A 17,780-nucleotide genomic window follows, 5' to 3' on the forward strand; every position below is an offset into this window, starting at 1 on the left:
CCCCCCTTGCTCCCTCGCCGGTGCCTCGAGCGCAACAGAACAAGGCGCACTTCCTTCCTGCTTTTCTTTCTTTCGCGCGCAAGATTTAGACGGGGTCATCGGCTCCCCTCGCCCGCTTTCACTCGCACGCTTTCACTCGCACATGCAGTATCCGGCGCACGGTGACGGCGTTATCACCCTTGGACTTTATACAGAACATCTATGAACCAAAACCAATTTTAGGGTCGCAACGCGTCATAGGCACCATCTTTAGATAACAAATACGGATCTCAAGGGCCATACTTTTGCTGGCGGAAACCGAAAATACGTCATAAGTGTTGCCCCCGGCACTTTGGGCGGCCAATGCCATCGTCAAGCAACCAAGCCAAGCGACATGAAAAGTCAAAATGGCCGCTTGGGCCAGTGCGGGGTGGCAGTTCGCAACATATGATGCAGGAACGGTCCCACTGTTGCGACGCAACTGTGGGGTTACCAATGCATTGGGTTCTATGGGAGCTGTGCCGGGACCGCCCGAAAACGACGTAACAGCCGGGAAAACGCAGCACCCGGGAACGTAACAGCGGGGTTCTACTTACGATATCATTGCTACAGTAAGCCAGCTTTGTCAGTTGTGCATCAAGGCAACATTCCATGACACTTACTTTTTAAGCATTTGAGTGATATCTTTAACTACAACAACAATACTATTATAATAATAAGTGCTGACTTGAGTGCAAAGTGTCGTAGTGTTCCAACTCTTCACAAGTGCAAAGTGAGTGCTGCTGTGAACTTGAAACTAATCAGCACTGTTTGACTGATTGAAATGTCAGTTGTAATTTCAGAGAGTGAATTATCACTGTTGTGCTGTCTTCTTGTGAAATCTTTGCTTTAATTTCACAGTGACAAGCTGCGTAGCAATGCGCACACTAATGGCCGCAGTCAGCAGAGACAGGGCACACGCTTGTCAGCAGCTTGTCACTATCATCATCACCAGCAGTGCCCTAATTAAGTCTGCAGCAGGATGAAGGCTTGCCTCAGATGACACCAATTATTGCTGGCCTGCATTAGCCAAATTAGCCAAATACTCGCATATTTCCTAATCTCATCAGTGCAGTAATCAGCATGAGGCTTATCTCACAAATGATGGCTGTTTTTGTTAATGCTAGTTCAGTAATAGAGTAGGGCCCATACATAAATGTTTTTTTCTTGTCACATTGCAGAAAACATTGGCCTTCAGAGAATCCCTCATATATGAAAATAGAAATCTCGTAGATTGGCAGTCCTGAGCACATGAGCGTGAAGCTTGAATCACTCTTCAAATTAAACAAAAGATAACCATGATGTGATTATTGTTGTTTCATTTATGCAGTGAAACAAGTTAAATTAGCAGATATCATTTGTGCTATACCCATGGACAACTTTCTGTTGCAATTAAAAAAAAAAGCTGCAGGGTACGTGTGCCACTGTGCCAAGTATTCCGGTAGCATTTGACAGCGTTTTCGGTTTCTCGGAACAGACACTGAATCAGGGTAGCTTCCATGCACAGTGGTTTCTCATTTGCCAAAATGTGAACGAGAAAAGTAGTGAAAATACATCAAATTTAACGCACAGCAGTGCATTTCGTCTTATTTTGCTGTTGTAAATAAAATGTTTATGTTTTCTCTTTCCCAGCGTGGGCCCCTCACCAGGTTTTTCCATTTTAAACAGACAAGCGCAGTGTACAGTTCACGTGCTGACGCTCATGTATTCAAAGATTAAATCTATTAAAATGTGGCATGCCGTGAAAACAGCTTAAATTTCAAAGCAAATGTCATGGACCCTTATACTCAAGGAAGCTCCGCTCCCAGCCAGAGAGTCAAGGTTGCCTTCGTTGCCACAGAGTGATGTCCGCAAGTACAGCACTGCATTTCACTCTTCTTTTCTTTTATCTTCACTGTGTGTAGTAATGCAGTATCAGAAGACATGAAGTAAAGACGAGAGATACATGGGGCTGGTTTATTGGAACGTTAATCCTAGAGAGACAATACGGTTCATGTTTCAACATCGAAATGTGTCTCAAGAAAAGATGTTGCAGTAAATGTTGTAGCTGAAACTAACCACGCAGTACTGCGCGTCTCCATTTAATGTATCATTCTACATTTATGCCTAGTGACAGCAGGCTGACTTATGCAGCATGGCATGTCCTGCTTCACTCGCTCCACCCTGTCTTATCTCCTCACAGCGTGTGGACATTCACGGAACCTGTCCTTGGAAGATGTGGCCCGGCACTGAGCCAGGAGTGGCCCACAGCTCCAAGGACATGCTTTACTGTGCCTACCCCGAGAGGCCCGATTGGAACCTGAGTCCTTGGGCCATCATGTGGAACTTGGTGAGTCCTCACATCTTCGTGAGCTCCAAGAATAAAGGGATCAGAGGGACTTTGTTTTCGTTGCACGACCACATCAAGAAAACGGATGATGAAGCCAGGCAAAGCATAGGGGAAGTTATTTATGTTTATTTGAAATGTAGAAATAGTAAGGAAAATGGTGTGTAGGGCAGCGTAAAGGTAATATTAAAGGGAAATGAAAGTGGACGAAAAGATAACTTGACACAGGGTGGGGACCAAAGCCACATCTCCCGCTTTACGGGTGGGGTGCTTTACAGATTAGGCTACCGTGGCAGCCATCCTGTCATTGACTTTGTTTGGTATTTGTGTATGCATACAAGATTGACTCTGGGAGTGCTAGTCAGCACTGCTCATGGCCATGGCAGCAGAGGTGGAAAATCCTTTTAAGTTCAGGCTTCATGTGGTATGTAAGCTTAGGAGAAAGAAACTGACCAATCAGCTTTCATATGCTATCTCGTACACAGCCATGACTGCACAATAAGCATAAGTTGAGCCTCTCCAGAGTTTGGTGATGCCTCCCACTTATTGGCTCCTGCCATTGCATTTGCATACACATTAGTGATAGTACTGAAGTTGGTGGTGGCCTGTGGTCGCAGAGCAACAGTTACCTTTTTTGGCTGGTAACCACGGTAACCAATGTTATCATGACTGCTTGGGAGTAAGGCATCTGTTTGAACTACATCTTGATAATAGACCAAATGCAGCAACCATGTTTAGTAGCCTGTTCCTGCGAGAAAGCGGTGTTTGAAAATAAGGAAGCTTTGAGAACGAATGCTGGGAAGCAGAATTGTGTTATCTTTCTTAAGTTGTCTCTTCCACGTAACAAGTACGTTTTTGGGCGGGCTTCGGGTTCAGATTCGCATTAATTCCAACCTATACCTAAAAAGTTTGATTTTGTAGCCCGAAGAGGGAAAAATGTGTAATGCTGTGCAAGGTTGTCACTCTGATAGCAGTGTGTCAGTTATGTGTAAGGCCAATTCTAGTTCTGTCAAGGAAGTCCCTTTTCATTGATCAGTAGGGCATTCTTAATGTAGTGCTGCACCTGGGCTTGTACATCCCTCAGTATTTCTTTAAAGCGAATAGCTTTCATTGGCTCTTCCAGCCATTTTTGTGGTCAGTAATTGGTGGTTGGAGTTTGGCACAGACGCTGATGCAAAGGGTGCACACTCACATTGCGCGTTTGCTGCCGAACACCACCTGTCATAGCCCTTTGAGATACAGGTGCCGTCCACCTACGCTACCGCTAGACATGTGCTGGTCAACGGCTCTGTTCTCTACGGAATTACGCAACGAAACAACAAACACTACCTAAATATTCTGGCTGAAACAAATATATGTTGTCATGTGCACCAGTCTTTTATTAAGAGAATAGCTCTCTTGAACTGTTTGGCTGTTAGCTTACATTGACAATCATTGTCTGGTTTCTTTTTGAATTTTGGGGGATTCAGGCGTCACTCAAGCTTGAATTATGTAGCGACTTGGATGGGGATTCAAGCTGGAGACCTTGATTGCAGAACCCCATCACCTTTCAACCCTTTACTCCACGCCATTTTACACTTGTCTAGGAACATTTGAATATAGGGACAGTGTCAATTTTTTTCTGCTCTTCTCTTTGCCTGCAGCATTTCATTCAGTACGTGATAAATTCCACGGTTGACTGCACCTACCGTGCTTCCGATCGTGGTGACCACTTGGTGTCTCTTAACTGCCACGAGAGGCATGCCATCAAACTGGAATCCACACACGACACCACAACAGCCGTCCAGACCAATGTCTTGTAAGTCTGCTTGCGACACGCTCTCCCTCTTTCTCCGTGTCATTGGTCATTATAAAACGGGGCAACACAGAGCCTGTGTTGGAGCTATTATCATCATCATCGTTTAGTGCCACAGCCCTTTTTGTCAAGTGATCACATAAGTGGATTGGGCCATCAGGGACATGAAGTTGTGCCGCATTATCAAATCCACCATCTTGCCAGTCTTTATTGACTTACGAGGTAGCAGTGGCGCACCGACGGGGGGGGGGGGGATTCGGGGGTTGTAACCCCCCCCCCCCTGAGGCCGACTTAACCCCCCCTTTTGTTTAACCCCTTTTCTTTCCTTACGCGTTTGAGTACAGCAACTAAGATGTAAGATGCGCAATCGTCTGCACACTCGCAAAAAGCGCATTTTTTTTTACAATGTCCCGTGAAGAAATCGAAATTAGTGCTGTTTATATGGTATTGGCAAACTGTCAACCCCCCCCTGGCAGAGATCCTAGGTGCGCTACTGCGAGGTAGTTACGCCATCTCTGATTGGCTTGAAATGCCAACACGGCAGAATTTGACAGTGTGGTGAAATTTGACACTGTCTAGAACAGCACCCCAGGGTTGTCTTTTCGAGCTACCAAGGCTGCAATTTTTTCCATGAAGATTCGATTAAAGCACTGCTCAGAACCTGCTAAAAATTCTTGTGAATCTGCTAAAAATTCCTAATGAAAAACTTCAGTAAGAAAGGTCTGAAATAACAAACAGCATTGTAAGACTTGCGAGTACTAATTATTACGGCAGCAATGCCATCTACTATAACTGTTTATGTCAATGACTTGCAATATAAAATTACTGAGAGACATTTGTGCAGTCATTTCTTCATAACGTATGTATTGTCAAAGACACTGTAAATCACTTTTGTCATTCAGCTAAAACCATCATGAATTCTGCTGTAGTTCATTACATTTTCTTATGAACTGGCTTGAGAGGTGCTAAGAAATGTTTTTTTTTTTTTTTTAATATGGCAAAAATTTGCCCCGAGCACATTCTTGCTGCTAGAGAGAGAAAGGGAGAAAGCAGGGAGAGGAAAGGTAGGTAGATCAACTGAGGTCACTGTTCTTCAAAAAGTGCAGTAGCACTCGAATAGCTTTCTGTGCCTCGACAGATGTGGTCAGGGTCCAAGAATTTTCATTTCAGAAAGTGTTCTAGAGTCAAGTCAGCTCACTGCAGCCTGTAAAGAGATACAGTAGAATCTCATTGATACGACTCCGTTTCATACGATTTCCCGCCACCAACGTTCGCGATCGGGAAGTAAAAAATTTACCCACTACAGTTACTCCTCTTTTTTACTGGTGAATAGGTGCCCGGAAAACATGAGCTTTCGGCATCAACGTTCTGTATATCGCCAAACTTCAATTGTGTGATATGTTTTTTTGGCTACTAGATCTTATGTGAACAAGAAAAGGCACGAGGCATGCGCGATCGAGGGCAGTACGCCCTCGATTCCGCGTGCCGGGAGGCCAGTAGATCGCAGCACAAGGCTGAATCAATCAAAGCACGGGGACACTGAACAATGACCATTTCTTGATGTCACAAGTTGGTCGCGTGGCGTGACCATGTGGTCAGTGAGGTCAAGGAGTGTTTGCATGTAGGCTACGAAGAGTCCCTCATGACAGAGCAAGATGAGTGCCTTGGCACCTGCACAAGCTGGGTGGAAGCGTAAGATTTTGCTGCTCGCAGGGCGTGGAGAGGAGATTTGGAAGTGTACACTGTATTAGGGTTGGACGTCAATTAAAGAAAGTTTAGCATAATGAATTAAGCATATTTAATTCATTAGGTAATCGATTAAATTATATAAATGATTGTCTTTGTGGATTTGCATGCATGAGATAAAAAGCACAACTTATCATTTCGGTACATAAAGGAAACCATGCTATTTGATTTTTTTTAGTGACCTTCGAATGTCTTCCCGTTTGAGTTTTATTCATCCCTTGTCAGGATCCTCGGCCTCGTCAAGCACCAAGAACCCACAAGCTGTTTGCAAAAACTTCTAGCCGGTGGTGCCCTTAAAAATGACTTGTCGCCTTTTGAAAGAAAGCCGAGTTCAGCTCTGGTGGTGTATCACGCCAGTGACACCTAACTTGAATATGCATATATCAAGCATACAAAATCATAAGTCCAGCTTCAGTTAGGCTATTTGCTTGACCACTTGTCTCGCCGACCTGAAGTGCAGTGTACATGAGGGACTTTTGTCCGGACTCCCGAGCGACCGGCACGCAGGCGCCGGTCTTTGTCAGACAGCCTTTTGTCTATGCTTCCCTTCCTTGCTGCTGAACAGATGAAGCGAGGACATAGGCACTGACATTTTTCTCATGTGACCTCGACTGATGATTAAAGCTGCAATTAAAGTGTTAATCTATTAATGGGAAGGTTAATGAATCAGTCACCCAGCCCTACTTTGTATATATTGTCACATTGTAGCAGTGGTGGAGAACAACAGTGGCTCAACTGGGCATCACGAAACACTTTTTATTGGGCGAACCTGTGCCCAGAAAAAGAAGCAATGCTCGAAGGATAATGATAGCGGTGAGCACAGTAGTCAGTCATCGAAAATTTCATTCGTGGTTCGTACGCATCGGCTGTTTATACATGACTCATCATACATTCCAGCGTGGTGCTTACATAAGTTCCTAAATGTGCACCACTACTTACTTAGTACACACAATCTTATTCGACAAACATTCTTTCGCTATAGAATCAGTAGCAAAACTCAAGAGAGTTCCGATACAGGAAGGTGCATCTTGCACTGAGTGATGAACAGTGGCTAGCCGGTGAAAAAAAGAAATGGGTCTTCGGAAAAACATAAACATTGTGTGCGTGTCAATATCCTCTTCCATGCACCTGCTAAATTTTAATTTCGAGTCCACTTTTATGCACACAAGCATACATTATCGGTACTTTATAGTGAACTTTAATTTTCTGAGTTAATAAATTAAGCCTAGACACATGATTTTTCCTGTTCTTTCTTTTTTTCTTTAGCTACGACATGTTGCTGAAGTCTCAGGGAGCCACTGAAGCATCATCCAACGACCTCGGTGACCTCCTTGACTTGGTACCAGCAGGAATCGCTTTCAAACACCTTCCCACGCCAGACCCGACACAGGCACGACTTCACGAAAGTGAGAAGGCGAGACTGGGAAGTGCGGCACGCGACAAGCTGGCTGAGCTGGTCCTTACGGCCGAAACAGAGATCAGGCTGTTTACAATTCCGCTCTTCCACGAGTTCATTGAACTGTTGAGGGAAATGGACGACCTGGTGGACTTTGTAGACTCTGTTGCCAACTGCGACCGCAGGCCAGATGACGTTGGCATTGGGGAAAACTTGTGCACGGAGAAATGGAAGGTCAGTTGTTTTCTTATTGCGTGTCTGTGCATGTGCATGTAAATGTGCATGCAAGTGTGGTTAGGTTATCCACTGTTCCAAATGTGACAAGATGGTTATGAAATAGATTGCATTCATTCATTCATTCATTCATTCATTCATTCATTCATTCATTCATTTATTCATTCATTCATTCATTTATTTATTTATTTATTTATTTATTTATTTGCACATAAATAATGCAACCACAAATATAACACTTGGGGGGACTTCCAGTCGTAAAAACTGGGACGTCACAAAATCGAAGGATGTATAACTGGAGTTCTACTGTCGACGTTATTTGGGAAGCGTTTGCGACATTTTTCTGTAACTTGCACAACCATTTTTCGAAGCCCTAAAATAAGAAAAAAAGGTGCCCAACTTCTTTCTGTCTAGTTTAAATGTTTCAACGCCTGTCCCCCTCTGCTTTTTTTTTTTTCGGGCAACCCGGTTATAACAATTATCTGTTATAACAACGGGATTTTCTTGTCACTTGGATATTGTTATAAGCGGGTATGACTGTACTTCCATTTGCAAAAGGTGGTAATGAAAACTTCACGTTCACGTTGCTCAAAGTAGTTTCCTGCTGACATTACTGATGTGCTGTAGAATATCATTACTGTATTGGACTGCTTTGGACCAAGTGAACTTCTTCTTTGACTGGGTGCTTTAATTGAAAAGCTCTGTTGCTTGACATTTTAATTGAGTTCACAGAGCTTTTCAGAATACTTTATTATGGCCTAAGTAATATCATTAATATATTGCTATTAAATATACATGCAGGCACTAAGCACTAGAAAGGATGTCGTACCAACTGGGACGGAACTCACCCCTTGGTGTATTGTATCGAGTTAAAAGAATATCAAGCACTTGGAGTTTAGATTTTAGTTTACCACTTGCTTTGACTGTAATAGCTCTATTGAGAGTGCTGGTTTTTTACTGTTAGGGGCTTCTCAGGCTTGGCTCTATAATTTATCGGAACTTTGTGCTATAGAAGGCATTAAAATACAATTTGGTTTATTATAATCGAGGTATTGCTATATGCAGTGCCACAATAACAAGATTCCACTGTATAGTACAAGGAAGTTTCAATGAATTTTTGTTTGTGATTGCTGATGTAACATGCAGTGCATGCTGATGTAGCAGCATGGCAGTGGACTCGATTTTAAATAAACTTGTGGAAAAAGTGTGGTTTGTGCTGCATATTTCACATTTGGCCTTGCCATCCTCTGTTATAGAGGGAGGCCTTAGATATACATTCACTGACCACCTGCTATGATGGCTTAGTGGCTATGGCCTTGTGTTACTAAGCACGAGATCGAAGGATCACATCCCAGCGCTGGTGGCCGCATTTCAATAGAGGCAAAATGCAAAAATGTCTGTGTGCTGCGCATTCGGTGCATGTTAAAAATCCCAGGCGATCAAAATTCATCCGGAGTCCTCTACTACGACATGCCTCATAATCAGATTGTGTTTTCGGCACGTAGAAGCCAAGGCCATAATTGGTATTCACTGACCACCATGAAGTGCTTGCAAATTCATGGTTGAGGAAAACTGCTACGTAGTGCTATATATTGCAACTCATCAAATCAAGTTCTACAACATGTCCAGTCCGGTGGCTTGCGTGTTATGGGATTTTGCTACTGAGCCCAGATACCAGGTGCTTATTTTTTTAGACTATGCAACAGTTTGGAAATTGTCTGTGGCAGATAGCACTATTCTAATCCTTGAACTGGTGGCTCGAAGAAGCAGACACTGCTTGCACAAGAAATCGAAATGCATAATCGACTAATGACCAAAATTTTACTAATTCATTTCTAACTAATTGCTTTATGGCTGTAAACTTTAGCCGGTGAGTCTGCAAGGCATATCCACTTGGAACAAATTCTCAGGATGGCACCGGTTTGACAGAGCACACATTAATGATGACGAGAGGAAACAACAATTGGGACGAAAACACAAGTGTACATGAATAAGCACTAACTACCAACTGGTTTATTTTTAGATGGAACCACATATTTGACTGTGAACAAAACTTTGCATTGCAACTGCGTGGAGACATGGGTGGCGAATCGAATCAACAGAGCTTCTCAGAGTGAAACCCACCCTGGCATTTTTGCAGCGTAAAATTTTCGTCAGTACCTTAATTAAGCAGTATAGTTGTGTCATATGCAAACTTAATTTCGGCATCAGTGAGCTTGATGGGAGGCGACCTAACACAGTTCTCAGTTTCTTCTCCTATCTGTTATGTTTCCTTGCTTAGTTACTTATTGCCATTATTTATTCTTGCCACTTAATGATGGTACATTCCACAGACGCTGGCCATGTCCTTCCTGAAAGATGCCCTGATACAGAGCAACACGGTGCCGACATTGCGGGCATTCCGTCATCTCGTGACCAATGGCCACGTGGGCCAGGCCTACCTGCCGCTCGCATTCCACAGCTGGAGTTTTCTGCGCAACAATGACACGCGCTACCTGGAAGAAGTGTTTGTGAGTATAGTTGTATAAGTGGATCAACACGGGAGGGGTCATAAAGTGTGAACACACTGCTGATGCCTCGAAGTTATTGTTCAGATTTCCAAGCTGGTATATTGGCACGTTGGTAGTATTGCAGTTGCATAAGTTGGTGCATTGTGCTGTTTAAAGGATTTACCACAGCATGAGATTGGCTGATGCAGCGCATTATCAATGGTCAGTGACCAGTCTCATTTCTTATAAAAATTTCTCCGGCTTGTTTATTTATTTACTTAGAATATGTGCATCGTGTACGTATAAGGTGTGCAAATGTGCAAGTTTGACACATTGCACTCTCTAATGGCACGTCAGCACTAGGACTACATTGCTGCCATTCAGTCTACACAAACACTGAACAGTGCCATTCTTTAGCCATCAGCTTCTCGTCTAGCTGCCCAAATCGAATAAATTAATGTGTTGCTGTAGTGGAAATCTGTGTTCTGCTGTAGTGGAAAATTGCGTTCTGCTACAGGGTTACAGTGCATTGCTGTCATACAGTCTCAGTGGTCAGTGAACGGTGACACTTTTTTGCCTGTGATTGGTGCAAATCCACTGCTTGCATATGGCACTAGCTGTTCACTGAAAGAGTTATTTCTGGACAGACAACAGCTGGCAAAGAGGGGGGGGGGGGAATAGCAAATAGGTTTATTAGACTTTGTCCTGTTTGCTACCCTACACGTGGGGAGGGTGACTGAGAGAGAGGGAGAGAGAAGTCGTGAGTCCAGATCAATCGCACGCACTATACAAGGTGCAGTGTGTCTACAGTCGGGCACTCGAACCTGTTGCATTCACGTATGTACTGGAAAAGCACTTGTGCAGCTTTCTAGGGTGGTAAGCTGTCAGGTCAGGATTCCAGGACATTTGCTTTAATAAAATGCAAATCACCTAGTCTAGTCAAGGCACACTGGAGAGTCTCACATTGTTTGTCAAAGCATGAACAGTAGCAGAGGAGGTGACTGATGGACTCTTCACATCTGCACTTAGTGCACGTGGGTGAGCCAGCTGGTACGAATCAGTGAAGGCTACCTCGATAGTTACAGCCTTAAAAAAGTGCAAGGTCGCTAGGGGAAAGGTGTCTCAGTGACTGTTGAGATGGTTTGCGTGGCCCCAGTATAATGTGGCGCAGGGTTCTTTTCTTTTTTTAAGAGGAGATGAGGGTCGAAAAACCGTGACTTTCCTGAAAAAAGTCCATTTTGTGTTTTGTTGTGTTTTGTATTCCTCCAAGCCTTCTCTCTTATGTATTAAAAAATCAAAGCTGAGAATCAACTAGCAATTAGTAAAATATGCAAAAAGCACTCGCGACGTCTCGTGAAAGTGCAAATTTACCCGAATTTCGCGAATTTACCCGAATTTTGCTCCGCGGCATTGCCTGCTCTTGAATTTTCCCGGGGATGTAGGCCTAACCCTCTTCTCCCAGCCCACTTCGGCAGCACCGCATTCTTGCTGAAAATACGGAAAAAAAAATTGTTTCTCCGCCAAAGTTTACCATCATAACCGTTTTTAAAACTTTCAAGCGTGTTTTTCTCAGTTCTTCATTTTGTAGCAGTTTTAGAGTTCGTGCACTTATATTTGTGCATTTTATGTAGTCTTATCATAATGAAACTTGGCATGCTTATGCTTTAACATGTCCCGAATTCAAAGAAGCAACTTTCAGAGCTTTCCACAAACATATTTAAGTTCATTTCAAAAGTTTCTTTGTTGAGAGTGGTAAAACTGAATTAAACTCGGCATTTTTAAATTTTTTTCTAGACTAAAATACAAAGGTTACACTATATTTTTTTCTTTTGTTTATTGAATTCTGCTATTATTGGGAGCAATATGAGCTATTTATTAGTGTTCTTTTGTGCTCACTGTTATCCCCTAAGCTTGCACAAAAATGCATTGTTTTTACAAATGCATGGTGCACACAAAATTAACCAAATGAGCTATCAAAAAACTAAAAGCATATTTGAAAAGAGGAGCTCAAACTCTGTAGATGGTGAAAGTTTCATTGAGCTGTCACAAATATTTAAAGAAAACTTTTTTACGAGTAGCTTGATCCCCTTAACAAAGTATTTTGAAAGTAGCACTAAAATGAAGAAATTATGATGCCACATAATGGATAAAAACATCTTTTATTTACTTTTTCTTTAGACCTCACTATTGCCTCTCTACCTTTCACCTCTTGTTTTCTCTTTCTCTCACGGTTTTCCTTTTTTGTATTTTTTTAGATAGAGGAAACATTCAATTTGATGTTTGATGACAGTAACCTTTATTTTAATTGTACTTGATGAATTCTACTTGAAAATTTGTCTACTTGAACACAGTTGAGTATACTAAAATCTGTTCAGGCAGCAATAATGAAATTAGCTATTTTGGACAAGTAAAGTCTTGTAGTGCAACTTCAGTGAATATGATTCCACTGGGCACATTCAGGAAGACTGCCACTTTATTTGTAGTCAGATTTCACAGAGTGACAACAATGATGCAAGATTTGTTGGGCTTGTGGCATTCTGACACAGCTGTCAACAATTTTAATAAATAGCATCAAATAAATCATCAGTTCACAAAGAATTATGAACGAAAGCAGGCGTCCATGTCATGTCATTACCACATGGGCAGTTTCAATCTTCATTGAAGTCAATCTGCACTGGACTTTTGAGGATGATCGAAGTATGATTACGATTACGCTAGCAAGATTCAAGTAGTGCATTGCCCAGAATTACCTGTAGCAATATTCGACTTAGTCCTGAATGTGATCTACACTGACTCCAGCACACTTATAACTAGCTTGTACAAGTCGTGTCATGAATTGCTGTGAGTGAACTATCCTCATACTGTGCCATTTTAGGCCGCAGTTAAATTGCATTTGTTGTTTGTCTTTCAAGACTTTGCACTGTTTTGGTGGTTTAATGGTTGTAATTACTGCTGGTTTACCCCTGTTTTACATGTGTGGTATGGGCAGAGCCCTTCGTGTGGCTTTCAGCTTCATCGTGTTGGTATGCGACACTGAGGATCCCATGGTGTCTTGGGTTGATAAAACATTAATCAGCCAGTACCACATTGTCGCGATGGAGTAAACAGAGTAAAAAAAAAAAAAATTCCAAGCTTGCCATGCAAATCAGTAAAAAACGATTTCTCTCTGCCATGCCTGTGCAGGAAATCTGCAAGTCAACTGAGCACCGGATGTGTTGGCTTCTCTTGGGACGTATGGTACGAAAGTATCACACCAACAACGAAGACAAGAATGCAGTGAGTTGTTGCTTTTCAGTCAAAACATTTTTTATGGCGACCTAGTGACCCTTTTTTTTTTTTTTTTTTTTGTCTGAGAAAATTCTATTCCAATCCTATTCCTTTTTGTGCTTTGTCAGTGGCTCAAGTGGCTTTCCACCCGCATTATTGCTGTGACTAACTGGCCTTGACAAGGAATAGAGTTGAGTGAAAGGAATCTTTAATTTATGCAGTCAAACCTTGATATAGTGAACAAGAACGCTATAGCAAATTATTGGACTCACAAAGTAAATCTAAAATTCACATTTTTGTACTGATATCAGCATGTATGCTTATAACGAATATCAGATAAGTTTTTGTGTTGGGTGTGACTTTGGTTTAGCGAGGTTTCATTGCACTGACCATGTACTATGCAGCTGTTTATTTTTGGCCCTTTTAAGCTAGCCCATTCTGTAACTTCTGTTTCAGTCCAGCATATGGAAGCAACCTCCATAGCACCTTTAAATCAGAATTGTCGGGCTACCTCCATCACAAACGGCTTTCTTTCTTTTTATAGCTAATCTTTTTGCCTGTCTTGGCTGTCTAGTTACTGCTGGGTGGTTTAACAACCACTGTGAACTGCCTCTGCTCTTTCAGGTGCTTCCTGTGTTTGACACCATCTTCAAACACATTACTGCTTTTCTCGGGAGAAACTGTGATATCAACGCGGCATCTTATCCACCCCTGTACGCCAAGCCGCAGAAGATAAACCACCTTATCATGATGCTGAAGGTAGGTGGATCTTGGCACTGCCTTGTCTTCCATAATGTCGTCAGGTGTGTTCCAATTCTGGCCAGCATTGGAGACTGTCTATGTAGACAGCTAATGAGGTAGCTTCGAGCCCAAGTAATTGATTGCATATGGAACTGTCTGGAAGAAGTCTCTGCGACCTGAGGCCACCTTAAGTCGAAAAGAAGAAGCTAAGAAAAGCCCATACAAATAGCTCTATTTTACCACTTTGCATGTATGAACATATGCAAAACACAATGTAGCCTATACAAAGTGCGTAAGGAAATGTGACTATGTTTTCCTGTCAGCGAAAACACCCGTGTATATAGATTTAGCTGCACGTTAAAGAATCCCAGGTGTTCCAAATTATTCCGGAGTCCCCCACTACAGCGTGCCTCATAATCAGATCGTGGTTTTGGCACGTAAAGCCCCATAGTTTAAATTTTTTTAATGAATAAATTAGGTTGAAAGTGGCCCATCTGCCACAAAGATAGGCACAGGAATTCCAGTCTTCAGGCAATGAAGTCAAACTTAATTGTCGAGGCAGCAAAAGTTTTATAAAGGACTAGTATGCTAGCTGTTACCACGCAACACTTTCTGCGATGGGTGGTTTGTGCATGCAGGCTGAAGTGACCGCAGCTCTTCAGAAGTGGTGTGTAGGTCTACAGCAACAAGCTCCTGCTTTCTCTTGCCAAATGACATGTCTGCAGGACGCATACAATAGCACTATGTTTCTGAACAATGATCCTTTTCTGACTTTGCATGAAAGTTTGCATCTATCGTTGTGTTATTGTGTGGTCGTATTATTCATGGTCATCTTTATCATTGCATTTTGCTTGTCTGCTATACTATGACTCACCTGACAATTTTTTTTAGCATTATTCTCTTCTCATGCAAAAAAATTTATTGTGCAAAATCCGCAAAGGCTGCAAGTCTGTTGGCAACCATTAAAAATAAATTAATTAATTAAAATAAAAAAGGATGATATTAGCTGGATGATATATGAAGTCTAGTGCGTAAGCAAAAAGGTCTAAACAGTGTGAACTTGTGTAGCACAGTGTAAGCTGCCAACGAGGTGTGGTCAAGGTCACATCTGACATCATTTCATAGTGCACTAAGGTCTGAATCCGAGTTAGCTGGTAAGGCAACATCTTTGAACAAACCAGTGCAAAAAGACAGGACACGATGAGTGGCAAGCAACAGGTGGACAGAGTGCTGTGTCATCATTCTGCAGTGTCACAGCAAGGTGTGATGCACTCTGCAATTCAGGAACACATGCTCCTCTCACGAAGTTTTGTGTAGGTGGTATTGCAGGTGAAGCTAGGAAAATTTTACTTTAAGTTTTCTGTGTCAGTGGCACTGTAAAAGGCAATGAAATTAATTATTTTTAGGGCTGCTCAATTATTCAAGAATGATTGTGGTTTCTTGATGTCCAATGAACCAGTCAGGGCTGACTGTGCTTAGAATTTGTGTGTAAATCATTAGTCTGTTATTTCTTTGCTAAGATCATGGAGTAAGTCTGTTTAGTCAGAACATAATACACAATGTTTGGGTGATAAGTTGAATGTTTGGAGGCTGAACAACCATTGTTTAAGCTGCACTTCTGAAGAAATGAGCAAGTCTCCAAGGTTCCTTTGAGTTTTTATTATTAAAGGGACACAAAAGGAGATCATTGAGTAGGTCAAGCTGGATCGATAGATTATTCATCTAGAAGTCTATCATTGTTTTCTGTGTGCCAATTTCACCACAAATGATGAGATTGGCACATCTCACCACAAATGACGAATGAGTTTTTACAGAATCGCTTGATCTATCTCGACTTAATATTTTTCTTTAGTGACCTTTTATAGAAACTTCACTGTGTATCATTTATTGGCCTTAAAATGTGGCACGACACACCCAGTGTTCTACAAAACAGACTGGTGGACTAGCTGGTATTGTATGTTAGTAGTTTTTAGCTGAAAGAAACGCACAACACGAGAGAAGGTACACAGGACACAGCACTACTTATAACTTTTGCTAGCGTAAGCAACTTCAAGCCTTCCTTCAGACGCCTATGCTAATACATTGCACTTTTGCTGCTCATGTCCCTTGTATGTGGGAAAATAAGGTACAGTGTTTTTTGCAACAAGTAACAATTTTGTAACTTGACTTTTTTTTTTTTTGCAGGCTCTGAAAAATGCGGGTACCATAGCCCAGGTTGCCAATCGTGATTTGGAAGCAACACTGATGGGCTGTGCTCAAAACCGAGATCTGCCCATTCCAGTTGCTGTGTTTGCAATCGAGGTGATTCACTCAAATACTTGATAGCTTTAATGATGCTGTGGCTAAGCTTCTACAGCTCCTTGAGACTTACCGTGAAAGCTCGATACCACATTTACTCAAATGTAGGCCGATACTTTTCCTTAAAAAATAATCTACGAAAGTCTGGAAGTCAGCTTAGATTTGAGGATGCGGTATAGACACAATGGCCAGACTTTCCTGACCACAGAAAGGTCAATGCCATGAGGCAGAAAAAGGTGTTGCTGAATTTGACTGGACACGATGAGAAGTGAAAATCTTTACAACCATGGAGATCACACAGATAGAGGCGAAGGAGGTCACAAATGTTTGAGGCATCGTTCGGAACAAGTTCAGATGCCTGCATGTCTACTTCGACATGCCTTCGGCGTGTGTACTTCACTTAGTCAGATAGTGAACTGGGTCACGACATATTGTGACGAAATTCTGAAAGTGCAACATCCTGGGGCCACTGCATGCTCTTTTCACATGCCATTTTTGCTTCGCTTATGTTCAAGGAAAGTTTTTAAAATTTTCTGACGTTGCAAAGTTCAGGAGTTGGCCTAGAATCGCAGCCAGCCTAGATTCAAACAAATACGGTAATTCAAACCTTGTTAATCCAAAGTTAAAATTTATGTATACCTTTGCAACCAAATCAGAAATGCGCGCTGTCTTTTGCATTTATGAATAGTATCAAGCAGTACCCATCGTGGAGTACTGTGTTTAATCAGAATTTTATTGCAAAGGATCATGCTTAATCGTAAAAAAAAAAAAATCTGCCTGCCTGAGCGACGTAGTGTGCCGTAGAAGTTTGCTGTAGATGTGATGAAAGTTATGGCATTTTTTCTTAAATTTCATATTTGATCCTGTGCAGTCGACAGCAGGAAGTCTTTGAAAACTATTAGAAAAACATTGGCATTTTTGAATATTTACTATTAGATTTGAGGACCTAATAAAATAGGACAACATTCAATTCATTATTAGAAAGTCTCGAATATTCACAAACCCCTACTCCATTTAGCACACCACTGCTCTTGCCTGCATCTCTTGTCCTGCTATGTTCTGGCACTATACATCTTGTTGGACCATATACTCACAGGCTATGCACGACTTTTGGCCAACGTACGACACCTTGTCGTCAGCGAGAAGCCTGCTTGGTGACCGCACGAGGCCTTGGGAGGTGCGCATAGCAGTGTACAAGTTCCTGACCAGGGAGCCGGACCGCTGGAAGTTCGGCAAGGCGGTCAGCAATGCACTGGATGGCGAGCCACGTCACTCAGAGTTGGTGGACTACGTCGTGTCAGACTTTCTCGACTCTCTCCCTGCGGAAATGAAGGCGGCATTGGAGGAAGGCAAGTTTGACACCGACAGCATCATGTAAGTCTCAAAATGGTTATCCGCAACAAGAAAGACCCATTATCGTTGCATTTGTGTTCCACCTTTCTGCTGCCGAATGCGAGTTCCTGATTTCAG

At 42.3% G+C, this 17,780-nt stretch overlaps 1 protein-coding gene across 1 annotated transcript in view; it reads left to right on the forward strand.

The window, feature by feature from the left end:
* LOC119432444 (uncharacterized) overlaps window positions 1–17,780 on the forward strand; it is a 115,695-nt gene that overhangs the window by 8,037 nt on the left and 89,878 nt on the right. Inside the window, 8 exon segments of the mRNA XM_049658240.1 lie at window positions 2,201–2,347; window positions 3,988–4,142; window positions 7,152–7,515; window positions 9,849–10,025; window positions 13,188–13,280; window positions 13,896–14,030; window positions 16,197–16,313; window positions 17,407–17,684. Of these exon segments, the coding sequence (XP_049514197.1) occupies window positions 2,201–2,347; window positions 3,988–4,142; window positions 7,152–7,515; window positions 9,849–10,025; window positions 13,188–13,280; window positions 13,896–14,030; window positions 16,197–16,313; window positions 17,407–17,684 (1,466 nt within the window).

Source organism: Dermacentor silvarum, chromosome 11 (assembly GCF_013339745.2).
Source record: "Dermacentor silvarum isolate Dsil-2018 chromosome 11, BIME_Dsil_1.4, whole genome shotgun sequence".
Taxonomy (NCBI): Eukaryota; Metazoa; Arthropoda; class Arachnida; order Ixodida; family Ixodidae; genus Dermacentor; species Dermacentor silvarum.